Source organism: Garra rufa, chromosome 10 (genome assembly GCF_049309525.1).
Source record: "Garra rufa chromosome 10, GarRuf1.0, whole genome shotgun sequence".
NCBI classification, from domain to species: Eukaryota; Metazoa; Chordata; class Actinopteri; order Cypriniformes; family Cyprinidae; genus Garra; species Garra rufa.
Genome location: NC_133370.1, coordinates 2,763,459 through 2,778,490, shown reverse-complemented (window position 1 = coordinate 2,778,490; position 15,032 = coordinate 2,763,459). Strand labels below are relative to the sequence as shown.

Genomic DNA, 15,032 nt, shown 5'->3' with positions numbered 1-15,032 from the left:
AGAGATAATGCAAGATCAATAAGATTTTATAACATTACAAATATCACCAAAATATCTCATGTTCTTGACATCACTCAGAGACAGGGCTTTAGATGGAAACCACCCATCTTTTGTGAACATACCCGGCCAAAAAGATGGATAAAGGTTTCCAGCTTTGGATCCGGGGTATCCGGTGCCGTCCTGGTTATAGTCCTCACCGGTGGAACCGGGATAAGCCTGCCAGACACAACAAACCAAAGCAAGGATTTTAGGTCATGGGAATGTGATGCTGAGCCCACGAAAGTCATGTGATCGTCCAGAAGACGCGGTTCTGCTTTAGCCGCAGTATGTGTGCATGTGCAATAAATTAGGAAACATTCATCAGAAAAATGAACCCTGACTAAAGGGAAAGTCCAAAATAAAGGCACACCGACGACCACAACATGAAGCAGACAGCAGGAACCGCAAGCAGCGACCAAAATAACTCGACCCTTCAATGGCGAGTTACAATAAATTTAGCCATTTACATATTTATAATCTGTTTAAATAAATATTTTATAAATATTTAAATTATTTTATTAAATATTCGTCTGTATGCTATTTAATTTCCATATTTTAATTTCCATTTAACATTAGTCAATATATATCTTACTTTTTTTTAAAATGTGTTAACATTTTATTTCCAATTAAAAAAATAAATATGGTAACATTTTATTTAAATAAATAATTATTAGAAACTTACACATATACATATAATTTGACCATTTTAATTATTTTTTTTAAAAATTGTATTTAATAAATAAGTAGGGAATTATTATTTTTTTCTTGTTTTTTATTATACTATATCAAATGAAAATGGTAATGGTGTTTTTTTTTATAAATAATAACATTTTCTTTCCAATAAAAAAAATACATACAATATTAATGTTTATTTATTTTATCTATCTTTTATTAAATTAGCAACTTAAATATAGTAAAATTGTATTTAAAAATAAATAAATAAATAAATAAATAAACCATTTGTGTTACCTGACCTGAAATAGATTAGGAAAAAAAGTAATTGAAAAATACATAAAATAAAATATTTTAATTTGCTTTAGCTTGAAGCACTAAAACAAAACTGAAATGAAAAAAATAAATCCATATACTATAAATAAAAAATATTAAATGTATATTAAAAAAAACTAATAAAACCCCTGAAATTTACATAATTACTAAATGTGTAACTAAAATAAAAAAGAAAACAATCAATAACAAACAAATATAAAAATACTTAATACTAATTTCTATTTAACTTTAGTCAATATAAACGTAAAAGAAAATATGTTACAAAAATTGCCATTTTATTTCTATTTTTTAAATACATATTAAAATATTTTTTATGTAAAATTTATTTTTTATTTGTATTTAATAAATATTTTTAATAAACTGGGAAATTAAATGTTACCATTTTTTTATTATTAAATTAATACATTTCAATCAATTTAATATTAATTTATAATAAGAAAATAAATTATGCATAAATACTATTTCACATATACATTTAATACGAGATTAAGTCATTAGTCAACTAGCATTATGTTGCATTCTCTATCAACCTTTTTTAGGCGATCCACCATTGAGTTTTTTAGTTTTCACACACAAAGGCATGACGTGAAAACACTGTATACTTTGTTATTGGCTAAAACAAAAGAAACAACAATGCACGCCTGTCTAGCCATGAAAAGGTGTTAATATAATGAACATGCGACCAAATTACAAGCCAATTAAACACAACAAAGGGGTCAAAAACAAGCGACGCTCCAGCGATCCGATGTCAATGATGGAGAAATACAAAGAAAAGAAGCACGTGAAATGTGCGTAAATAAACGACACGAAATAGAAGACGAGAGAACGAAGGAGATGCATGAACACAAGAAAGAAATAAAGAGAGAGAGAGATGCATTCCCAATTACAGAGCCATCTGCCCATTCCTGGAGAGCGGCCAACACCACAGACAGCTGGAGACACGCAGAGAGAACGAGCAGGAAAAATGAAAGGAAAGAGAAATAGATGAGGACAGGGAGAGTAAAAATAGAGGGACTATTAGAGAACCTCAGAGACAATAAGAGCAATGTTAGAAATGGAGAACTGTGTTCAGTTTAAACAGGTAAATACTGATTTAACTCAGGGGTTTATCAAATTAAACTCACAAAAGCCATTTTATACACATAGAATGCATGTTTACATGAAACAACATCCTTATTCTGACTTGTACTGTTATAAGAATTTAGTATGATCACTGTCTTTTATATATTTTTAATAATAAAAACATTTTGCAGGCAAAACCTAGTGGTTTGAAGGATAGTTGCAGATGAATAAATATATAAAATATATTCAAAATAAAAACAAAATATTAAAAATATTAATAAATTGCAATTAAAAAATAATATTAAAATTTAATAACTCCATATCTATAAAAATATCAAATGTATATTAAAAAACTAAATAAAACCCCTAAAATTTACAAACGACTAAATTTGTAACTAAAATAAAAAAACTATATTAAAATATAAAAAAACATACAATTTAATTTTAATTTTAGTTTAAAGCACTAAAATAAAACTAAAATGAAAAAATAAATCTGTATAATATAAATAAAACAAATATTGAATGTGTATTAAAAAAATAAAGTCCTAAAATTGACAAAAATAAAATGACTAAACTTGTAACTAAAATAAAAAAGAAAACAATATAAAAAAGGATCTAAAATATTAAAACCTTTATAAACAAAAAATAAATAAAAATAAACCTCCTAAAATTGACATAAAATGACTTATTTTGCAACTAAAAGAAAAAAGAAAAAAATATTAACAAAAACCTAAAACCCCTAAAATTGACAAGAAAAAAAGTACTAAATTTCCAACTAAAATAAAAAAAGAAAACAATAAAAAAAAAAAACATTTGGAATATTAAAAACCTAAAAAATAAAACCCCTAAAATTTACAAAAAAGTACTAAATAAAAAAGTACACATTTAGTAATTTTAATTTTGACAATTTTAGGGGGTTTATTTTTTTTTTTTTTACAGGTTTCTGTTATTTATTTATTTTTTTTTAGTTACAAATTGTCATTTTATTTTTGTACACTAATATTCACGTTTTAAAGCAAAATTATCATGTACTTATTTTTTTTATAAATAAAAATAAATTAATAAATATGCATAATATATAAATAAAAAATATTAAATATACATAAAAAATAAAACCTCAAAAACCAAAATTTACTGAATTTGTAACTTAAAAAAACTTAAAAAAAAAAAGTAATGCTGGGCAATGATTAATCATGATTATATGTATTTATATATTATATATGTATGCATTCATATATTATACATATTTATTAATTTTTTTTATTTTAGTGCTTCAAGCTAAAGCAAATTAAAATGTATTTTATTTTATATATTTTTTAATAATACATTATTTTACTTTTACTAAATGTCAAGTAATGAAAATGTTTTTTTCTTAAATGGTTTTACTTTTAGTTGGCTAATAACCAGTCCCTCCAGGATTTCACGATTTTTTTTTGTGATTTTTGCGATGAAAATTATAAATTTTGTGGTGGCAAGTCCTAGAAATTTGCGAAAAATTTTGCGATTTATTTAATTATTTAATTTATTTATTAATAATTAGGACATCACATTTACCATATTAGGTATTATGTTAGAGGCTCAATTATCATACATAACACAAATCAAACATAAAATTTGTTTATTCTGATACATTTGAACTTTTAAAATAACCTATGGGCAATATTCTTATGTGACCTTAGTAAACATTAACAGCAGGTGTAGAAATTTATACTGTACATAGCCTACTTCATTTCAGTCGCATCTCAGGTACTCTTTACATTTTGGTAGCCCAAAAATTAATTGAACTAGCCCAAATAAAAAAGCTTTTTAATTTTTTTTTTTAAATATAGAAATTCAAACAGGAGTCTAAATGTCAATCAAATATGTTTTCAATACACAAATATAAACAAATATCAAGGAAGAAATTTTATTTCACTCTTTAGTGTATCTGCAGAATTTTTAAATATCAATTTAAAGCAATGTATGATCCTTTTTAAGAGCTGTACAAGTAAAATGAACAGAATGAGTGGGGTTGGACAATGTAAGGTAGAATTTTAGGTCATAAAATGACATGATTTATAATTCAGATACAGATTCACACAAAAACAATATCTTATACAATGGCATTTCAGCCTTTATACCATTAAAAGGGATAAATAAAGTATATAATTTATCATATTTATTTAAAACATAAATATTACTGTCTTAATTGTTTAGATTTTTTAGAAGGCACATTAAAAACCCTATGTGTTTGCTGCATAAAAATAAACAGCTGAAAAATGTATTGGAAAAAATTCAAAAAAATTAAAATTAAAATTCTGTCACAAGGGGGCGCTTTAGGAGCGCTGAAATATTATCGTTTCCCTAGTAACGGCTGTATACAAATCAGCTTTAACGCTGTTTTATCAGCATGAAATGAAAATGCCAACGACACGTTTCTGAGGACAGTCGGTTCTACTCGGATACCTTCATTTAAAGACATCAGTGCTGCGTTTTGACTTTGAAATGTGCAGGGCTCATATTTATTCAATGACATCATTGCCTTTAGATTCGTCTTTCCGTCCCTAGCTGACTTTTAAAATTATAATTAAGACTTTTCTTATACTATTTAACAAATTCAAAACTTTTATGGCGTTCCATTTGCAACAACAGAAGCCCTCTACTTTACGATAGCGGGTCGGCAGGCCAGTGAAACATTTTGGTAGCTCGACTGAAAAACACAATAGCCCACGGGACATCGATCTTGCAAGCCCTGCAGACAGACAGCTCACAGACATCACGTGAGCAGCGTCTTTATCAACATGATATAGATATATATATATATATATATATATATATATATATATATATTAAAATCTTTTTATTATTGAAATATTTGAATAACCATTTTTTGCGATTATTTTGCGGTTAAATGACAAATTATGCAGGATCGCAAAAAAATGCGACATTTTGTTGATTTTGCATTAAATTCAGCGATCGCAGAATCGCGAAAAACTGGAGGGACTGAATAACCCATCTTCTTTCACACTCTTCGGTTTTCTATCTGTATAAATGCTTCTGATCTGCTTTTTATAACAGTAAAATCATTCCGGTGGGCAGAAGCTGTCAAGGCGTTTATATTTTGACTGACTAATAGTTTGGGTGTGTTGAGCCAAGAGCAACCTGGAAATTATACAGAATACCTTTGTTTATGTTCCATGGAAGAAAGAAAGTCATTCAGGTTTGGAACAATATGATGATGGTGAATAAATGATGACGCAATTCTCTTTTTAAGTAAACTATTGCTTTAATCGTTCGGTTAGACACAGACGATCATCTCAGATAGCCAGAGTACATATTATTGCACATTACATTATATATAATCATGCCTTAAATTAATAAATGGTATATAATTGTTCTTACAGATGTCGTTTAATGTGATTCTATCTATCGGCTTTTTATTAGCTTGAAGCACTAAAATAAAACTGAAATGAAAAAATTAATAAACCTGTTTAGTATATTATTTAATTTGTTAAAAAAATATTTAATTATTAAAAAAAGCCTAAAAAATAAAACCCCTAAAATAAAATTACTAAATTTGAAAATAAAATAAGAAAACAATTAAAAAAAGATTTAAAATATCAATAAAACATGTACAATTGCACACTATGATTTTATTCATCGGTACTTTTATATTATATTCAATAATTATAATTTTTTTATAATATTGCACTAATTTAAAGCAGTGAGAACATGGCTTATGAAGACTCGAGAATTAAAACCTCACTTTTTAAGTTGGTTCTCATACAGTAATGCAAATTGTATTTATCGTCATTTGGCTCTGCATTGAAAACAAGGAGGAATGAATGGCCTTAGCAGCCCTGCTACAAACAGGAAAAGGCACAGGAAGTAGAACATGCACCGTTGCCCACGGCAACCCTCCAAGGCCTCGTGGGTATTAGTAGATGAGCGCTTTGTCCATGCAGAGATTTGCAAGGGAGGGTGTTTTGACTGCATGCGCATGCGAGCATGAATGCACGGCTGCATACACAGCAAACGCACCCAGAAAAGAGAAAGATAATTTATGCACACTATAGTATGCATGTAGTATGTGACATGAGCCCTGCAGGAAGTGTGTGTGTTTATGTGTATGTGTATGTGTGTGTGTGTTTTGGGTCAGGCTGACAGTGCGTAGCATGATAATCTGGGCTCAGACACTAATGAGGGCACGTCAACACTCACCGAAGACACGGACGACGGCAGGCCAGAAGGAACCTTGCGGATCTTCTTGGGCAGTGGATCTGAAAGGAAAACATTATTAGTAAACCGTCCAGACCGTAAAGCCTCCCAAAGGTGATCGGTCGGCATGATAGACCAGCTCATGCAAACGTAGACACCTCATGCTTTTCAAAAACCACACATTTTCATGAGAAGCTCTGTGTCGTCATGAACCCACAAAGCCATCATGCATGAGGGGAAATATCACAAAATAAACCCTTGAACATATGACACACCGTGCTGATCACTAGGGCCAAGTGTAATAGAGTTTTTAATGATATTTAGGACATTTAAGGTTATGATGCAATGTTTCAGCTTCTCAGAACAGCTTGGTTCATTCACCGTGAAACCATTCGAGACACTGAAACAGCAAAGCATATATTTTTGTTAAAAAGGACTACTATTTGAAAATGAACAAATTAAGTAAACATCAGTATTGTATTTTTAGAGTAATTTTTTTTTGCATTTTATAGCACAGGATAATATATCCTATTTTAGTTAAAATATATTTAATAACTATAACAAAATAATTACTAAAAATATTAAAATATATTGAATAAATTAAAAACACTTTTTCAGTCACATTTTTCGGTTTTAACCAAAACATGAAAGAACCAAAACTAATCTAAAATTTAATTTAATAAAACTTAGGACAAACACAGAACAGAAAACCGAAAACAATAATTATTAAAATTACTAAAAATATACATGTCACAAATTGAATTAAAACACAAATAGTTTTTCTTAGTCAATTTTCATTTTTCATTCAGTTTAACGAAGTACTGAAACTAATCTAAACTCAAAATAAACAAATAAAAATGACAAATAGAAAAACGAAAACAATTATTAAAATTACTAAAAATATAAAAGGACATAAATTAAAACAAATAGTTTTTTTAAATCAATTTTCATTTTTCATTCAGTTTAATGAAGTACTGAAACAAATCTTAAACTGAAATTAATAAAATTTAAAACAAATAAAAATGACAAACACCAAACAGAAAAATGAAAACAATAGACCTAAAATTAAAACACAAATATACTTGTCAATTTTCATTTTTCATTCAGTTTAACGAAGTACTGAAACTAATCTAAAACTGAAATTATTAAAACTTGAAAAAAAAAATGACAGAGAACAGAAAACAATAATTATTCAAATTACTAAAAATATCAAAGACATGAATTAAATTAAAACACGAATATGCTTTAATTGTAGTCAATTTTAATTTTTTTTTTAAAAGTACTGAAACTAATCTAAAACTGAAATTAAACTTAAAACAAATAGATAAATTTAAAAAAAAATGACAAACAGAACAGAAAACAATAATTATAGGAAAAGACTAAAAATATAAGACAAATTAAATTAAAACACGAATATACTTTTTTATTTTAGTAAATTAAAATTTTTCGTTCTGTTTAACGAAGTACTGAAACTACTTTAAAACGTAAAAAAATAAGAAAATAAATATTAAAAATTAAAAACACAGCAGAACTACTGAACAGAAAAGGAAAACAATATTAGTATTATTATTAATAACAATAATAGTAATATTTAGTCTAATATGACATTACACAACAATATTTTGTGAATTTCCTACTGTAAATCTATCAAAACTTCATTTTTTAATAGTAATATGCATTGCCAAGAATTCAATTGGACAACTTTAAAGGCGATTTTCTCAATATTTAGATTTTTTTGCACCCTCAGATTGCAGACTTTCAAATTATTACATCCAGATAAATACTGTCCTATACTAAAAAACTAAAAAAATCTTTCAGATGATGTATAAATCTCAGTTTCAAAATATTGACCCTTATGACTGGTTTTGCGGTCCAGGGTCACATATGAAAAAGCAGAACAACAAGGGTTTATTATGTGATAATAAGCAGCCAACTATTTATCGTAGACAGGAAGAGATGCCTACTATGATATACTAAGTGGACTGTTCTTGGCTACAATGAATGAAAAGGTGCAGCTATACAATTATAATTATATACCTATCACAAGCTGACATATCAGTCAAACCCATAGCCGTGAGGTTGAAATGCTCATATCTCACCTATGCTGGAGTCGGCGACCCTCCGGCGGTGAGGACTGTAGAACTGAGAAGGGACTTTCATTCCCGGAGGAGAAAGACCATCGTTTATATCAGCGGGCAAGAGCTGCTGCTAAACACAAAAAAAGAGAAAGTTGAGTGATAACAGACAGCAGGATAACACTTAAAACTAGTCAACTACTTTAAAACAGTTCATTACCTGTGAAACGGGGTATCCTCTTTCAGATTTCCCTGCAAAAGACACCAGAAACTCTTAGATTCAGCCAAACAGATCAAGTATTACACTTGGATTACCAGAGACTAGGCCTACAGAGAATCGGAAATTAATTTCTGTTGTTGTTTACATTTTTGTGCTGCTGAGAAATCTGGAAATGCATTGAACAAGCGTTTGCAACCCGTTTATACTCCGTAATGAGACTCAAAACAGAGCGAAACATGATTGTTGATGAGAAAAGGTAAGAAACGGATTTTATCCATCTAAAACTGATTGAATAAAGTTAGACTAGTTTGATTTCATGTTGACTTTAAGTAACAGAGCTGAGCTATATAACTAGGTACTAGTAAACTAATTTTAATATTAATCATTAAAACCTTTCAAGTTTACTAATAGGATTTACTGGAATTAAATTGAGATTTTAATTTAATTATATTCAAATCTGAATAGAATAAATATATACATAAATACACATGAATGAATAAGTAAATAAATATACATACATATATACATTTGGGTTATAATTAAATAAAACCAAAACCACAAAAAAAATTAAAGTAAAAACAGACAAAAAACCACTAAAATAATTAAAACCAAAATTACATAATTATAACAGACAAAAAAAAAGCTATTTAGATGTGTAAAAATATAAATATTAATTAATAATAAAAAAATTTAAATGACAAAAACACAACAAAAGTGGCAAATCCTCACCTTATAAACATTATACAACACTCACTCACATTATAAAAATAATGTTAATAGATTAAAAAAAAAGCTATAAAGATGTGTAAAAATATAAAGAGTAATTAAAGTAAAAGTGACAAAAACGCGGCAAAAAAGTGGCAAATCTACACCTTAAATTAAAAATGATAATAGATAAAAATAAAAGCTATAAAGACGTGTACAAGTTTAAATAGTAATTAATGAAAATAAAATAAAAATAATAAAAATGACGAAAACGCGGCAAAAAAGTGGCAAATCTTCACCTTAAATTAAAAATGATAATAGATAAAAATAAAAGCTATAAAGACGTGTAAAATTAAGTGGCAAATACTCACCTTAAATTGAAAATAATGGATAATAGATTAAAAAAAGCTATAAAAGATGTGTACAATTATAAATAGTAATTATTAAAAATAGAATAAAAATAATACAAATGACAAAAATGCAACAAAAGTAGCAAATCTTCACCTAAAATTAAAAAACATTAAATAAAATATTAACAAAATTGTATCAGTGTCTCAATGATAAAAAAAATGATAAAAATGATAAAAAGCTTAATGATAAAAAATAAATGGTCTCAATGACAAAAAAATAATAAAAATGATAAAATGATAAAATGATAAAAAGCTCAATGATAAAAAAAAAATAAATATTACCATCTCAATGATAAAAAAAAATTAAATGAAATAGAAAAAATATATATAATTATATTTTTTTACATTTCTATTTAACTTAAATTAAGATAGATAAATAAGATAGACAGACAGATTTAAACAATTTCAAAAATAATGTTTTTTTATTGTGCAAATAAACTTTATATTTCATATATATGTGACCCTGGACCACAAAACCAGTCATAAGGTTAAATACAAAACTGAGATGTATACATCATATGAAAGCTCAAATAAGCTTTCTATTGATGTATGGTTTGTTAGGATAGGACAATATTTGGCCGAGATACATCTATTTGAAAATCTGAAATCTGAGGATGCAAAAAATCAAAATACTGAGAAAATCACCTTTAAAGTTGTCCAAATTAAGTTCTTAATGCATATTACTAATCAAAAATTACATTTTAATATGTTTACAGTAGGAATTTTACAAAAAATCTTCATGGAACATGATCTTTACTTAATTTCTTAATGATTTTTGGCATAAAAGAAAAATCTATAATTTTGACCCATACAATGTATTTTTGGCTATTGCTACAAATATACCCCAGCGACTTAAGACTGGTTTTGTGGTCCATGGTCACATACATGTATATATATATATATATGGTAACACTCTACAATACTAACCCTTCAAAATACTCATGAACCTTATTATATAGTGTTACCATTGAGATACTTATATAATTTTGTTAATGTTTTTGGGGTTTTGTAATTTGTTGTGTTTGTTAGCAATATAACTGAGGTACTAGTAAACTCACACAACATTAAATATGAAGGAGAGTGTTGAGTTGTAAGGGAGTGTGGTTTGTGATTTATTCATTGACTGATAATGTTGGGCTGAGGGTTGCCGGACTCCATCTGTCTGCATGTGACCTCGACTGGCTGAGGTGCGCCGTTTATAGCTTTAAGACTGGGCACAAACAACAAATCAGCCCATTATAAATGCCTAAGTGGTAATTAGTTCAAAAGCAACCCCCACCCTGCTTTAAAGCCTAGAGAGGGCCGGTTAGGCGCATGGATTAACCCCCCTCCACGTCCTGCGAGGGAAATCCCAGCGTGACCTAAACCTGCTCAGGACATGGGTTTGTGTGCACGCCTGTGGTTTTACTTCAGAGGATGATCTACAGCGGAAATGAGGTCGGACTTGATGTATATTTTTTTTCACTAACGAACAACAAAGAATCTGCACCTTTTCTATGAGAGCATATTCAAAAATGAAGAAAAACCACTTCATAATAGCCTAAATTAAATAAGCTGGTATCAAAAGTAACGTGAAATTTTGCTGATAAACATTCTAAACATTTAGTTTTACAACTTACCATCAATCTCTAAGTTGTACATGCCATCGTGTTCAGGGTAGTGAGGACCATCTCCATACAGCTAACACACAAAAACACACAAAAATACACAAAAGGTCATGATCAGCAGCACTGAGAATGCAATGTGGTTATATAATGAAATATCAACAAAAAAATTACTTCACATGACTAAAATTAACATTCTGAACTTTAAAAAACAACAACCTATATTTATTTATTTTTTTGGAGTATGTAATATAAATTAATTGGATTTACATTTAAAAATGGGAGTCAAACGAAATTTACAAGTGATTTTATGTCCATAGAAACACATTAGATGTAAGTAACGTGTCTACTTTTAAGGTTTCAAATAAGTTTCTGTAGAATAAAATGTCAAAATTTAGTTGAAATAATGTTACATTGTTATTTAGTGTAAACAATGTTCATTCGAAACTTCAAACAACATGCTTATCCTGACTTAAAGTCATATGAAAATATATAAACGATTAGGAGAGCATATGAAATTTTATTGTGATTTAAATTACATTTTAGTGGCAGTCTTCTGTAAATTAGGGAAAAATGTATGATATTTATTTTTTGCCCCGAAAAACAAAAACAAAAATGCAATTAAATAAAACAGAAAACTTAAATATTTTTTAGGGGGAAAAAACAACAATTTAAAGCAGTGTTACAATTATTGTTTTAATGCTTAACCCTTTTTCGTCTTTGACCCAGATATAAATAATATATAATTAACATACAAATATAAACTATAATTTAAATAAATAAAATTTACATTTTATTTTAAATAAATACAAACTTAAAAAAAAAAAATGCTATTTAATTTAAAATATTTTTAAAAAATATACTTAGACATATATGTGACCCTGGACCACAAAATCACTCATAAGGGTACATTTCTTGAAACGGAGACTTACTTTGTCTATTTGATGGAGATTTGATGGAGATCTATTTAATCGAAAAAATCTAAACTCCTGCCTTTGAAGTTGTCCAAATGAAGTTTGTAGCAATGCATATTACTAATCAAAAGTTTTGATGTATTTACGGTAGTAAGTTTACAAAATATCTCCATGGAACATGATCTTTAAACAAAAAATGTAAACAACTAAATTATTATGATTATTATTTTTAAATTGCCATTTACATTAAAATATTTTAAATATATACTTATTTAGATATACATGTAACCCTGGACCACAAAACCAGTCATAAGGGTCCATTTTCTGAAAGGGAGACTTACTCTGTCTATTTGATCGAGATCCATTTAATTGAAAAATCGAAATATTCAGAAAATCGCCTTTGCAGTTGAAGTCCAAATAAAGTTTGTAGCAATGCATATTACTAATCAAAATGTAAGTTTTGATATTTATGGTAGTAAGTTTACAAATTATCTTCATGGAACATGATGTTTACTAAATATCCTAATGATTGTGGCATAAAAGAAAAATTGATAAATCTGACCCATATTATGCACTGTTGGCTATTGCAACAAATATCCCTATGCTACCTTAAGACTGGTTTTGTGATCCAGGGTCACATATTGTTAAATGTGTAGTTAAATTTACTAAACTGAATATATACAGTAATATAAAGTATAAAATCTGCAATAATACTGTTTAATACTGAAGATCAGAGAGAAATGGTGATAAATGTTGACTAAAATAGAAAACCGAATGAGTCCGAATGAGCAAAATAGGACACAGACAGAACAGGACACATTATTCACACACGTGATGCGTGTAACATTCATGAACCCCGACAGGTGAGAGATCAGCGCTAGACAGGCCAGGTAAACACGAGGATCTCTAACAATGGCCGGCTAATCTCACCCACTGATCGACTGACCTACAAACACGCGTCTGCTGACCTTCCCATCTACAAATACACGCCGGTCGGCTTTAAACAAACCCTCACAAGTCAAAATAAGAGACATCCTTAAGTGGACTAGATATCTGCTCCAGTCGGGTTTGTTTCCTTTAGGGATTAAGGTCTGATTGGAACAGCAAAGCATGAGCATATACCAGAGACGCTCTGTGTTCACTCACAAGCACAACTTCACTAATTTCAGCTCTTTAGTGTAGATTACTAGTCACGCACTGATGGTTTGATGCGATGGAGAGTGAATGTATGTGTGTTTTCATACCCGTGCACCGAATGAGGGACTGTTCGCTTCTCCTGAAGCCCAAGAGCCGGAGCCACTTCTTTCATCTAAACCTGAAAAACAGACAAAAATGGATTAATAATTAGAACTAGATATGCTCTTTTTCGCTGAAAACCAAATATTTTGAATTTTGGCTTTTTCTACAGCAATGTTCAAAAATATGAATTTTTGAAAAAAGACTTTTCTGCTCATCAAGGCTGCATTTATTTGTTCAGAAATACAGGAAAAATTCTGAAATATTTTTAGAATTCAAAAAATAGTATTCTATGTGAATATTTGTTAAAATGTAATTTATTTCTGTGATCGAAGCTGCATTTTCAGCATTATTACTCGTCTTCAGTGTCACATGATCCTTCAGAAATCATTCTGATATGCTGATTTGAGCTCAAGAAACATTTCTGATTATTATCAATGTTAAAAACAGATTTTTGTGGAACATGTGATACATTTGATCTTTCAGGATTCACAGATAAATAGAAATTTCAAATGAACAACATTTATATGAAATAGAAATCTTTTGTAAAATTCTAAATGTCTTTACTGTCACATTTGATCAACTGAATGCATCCTTGATGGACAGAAAAAAAAATGAATTTCCTTCTTTCTTTAAAAAAAAAACTAGTGGTAGTAGTAGTATAGTATATACTACAACAGTTTATACTACAAATAACATCAATGCAGAGCAGAAAAGACAAATAACCATTTTATTTAAAAAAAAAAAAAACAGATAGAAAATGAATTTTGCTTGCGAAATACAAAAAAATTGACTAGTCTGTGGTAATCCAAACTTGAACAAGACAAATATTATCAATACTTAGAACAAGATATGTTGGCTAAAAACTGAAAATTATGAATTTGACATTTTATCTACACTAACGTTCAAAAACAAGAATTATGTTTTTAAAAGAAGACTCTTCTGCTCATCAGGTCTACATTTATTTGTTCAGAAATAAAGTAAAAACAGTAAAATTCTGAAATATCATTTTAATTTAAAATAGCTGTTTTCTAAGTGAATATATGTTTAAATGTAATTTATTTCAGGAATCAAAGCTGAATTTTCAGCATCATTACTCCAGTCTTCAGTGTCACATGATCCTTCAGAAATCATTCTAATATGCTGATTTGCTGCTCAAGAAACATTTCTGATAATTATCAATGTTGAAAACAGTTGTACTGCCCAATAGTTTTGGGGAAACTGTGATACATTTGATCTTTCAGGATTTTACAAATGAATAGAATGCAAAAAAAAAAACAGCATTTATATGAAATAGAAATCTTTTGTAACATTATAAATGTCTTTACTGTCACTTTTGATCAACTGAATGCCGCCTCAATGAAAAAAAAGTATTAATTTCCTTTTTTCTTTTCTACAAAAAAAATCAAATTAAGTATAATATATACTACAAATAACATCAATGCACAATACAAAACACAAACAATAATTTTTTTTTCAGAAAATTAAAGACTTGCGTGAAAATTGGTTTGCATGTTCGACTAGTAGACTAATAGGTCTTAACAAAGCCATGTATCCTTAGG

General features: G+C 28.5%; 1 protein-coding gene across 1 annotated transcript in view; it reads right to left on the bottom strand.

Moving 5' to 3' along the window:
* The window catches only part of LOC141344657 (transcription factor E2-alpha-like), a 33,401-nt gene extending 19,857 nt beyond the window's left edge, over positions 1-13,544 (bottom strand). Inside the window, exons 1-6 of the mRNA XM_073849534.1 lie at positions 13,479-13,544; positions 11,336-11,396; positions 8,602-8,633; positions 8,406-8,514; positions 6,310-6,368; positions 123-216 (exon numbers count right to left, since the gene is read on the bottom strand). Of these exons, the coding sequence (XP_073705635.1) occupies positions 123-216; positions 6,310-6,368; positions 8,406-8,514; positions 8,602-8,633; positions 11,336-11,357 (316 nt within the window). The 5' untranslated portion in view covers positions 11,358-11,396; positions 13,479-13,544. The remainder of the gene's footprint in view (positions 1-122; positions 217-6,309; positions 6,369-8,405; positions 8,515-8,601; positions 8,634-11,335; positions 11,397-13,478) is intronic.
* Between the last annotated feature and the right edge of the window lie 1,488 nt (positions 13,545-15,032).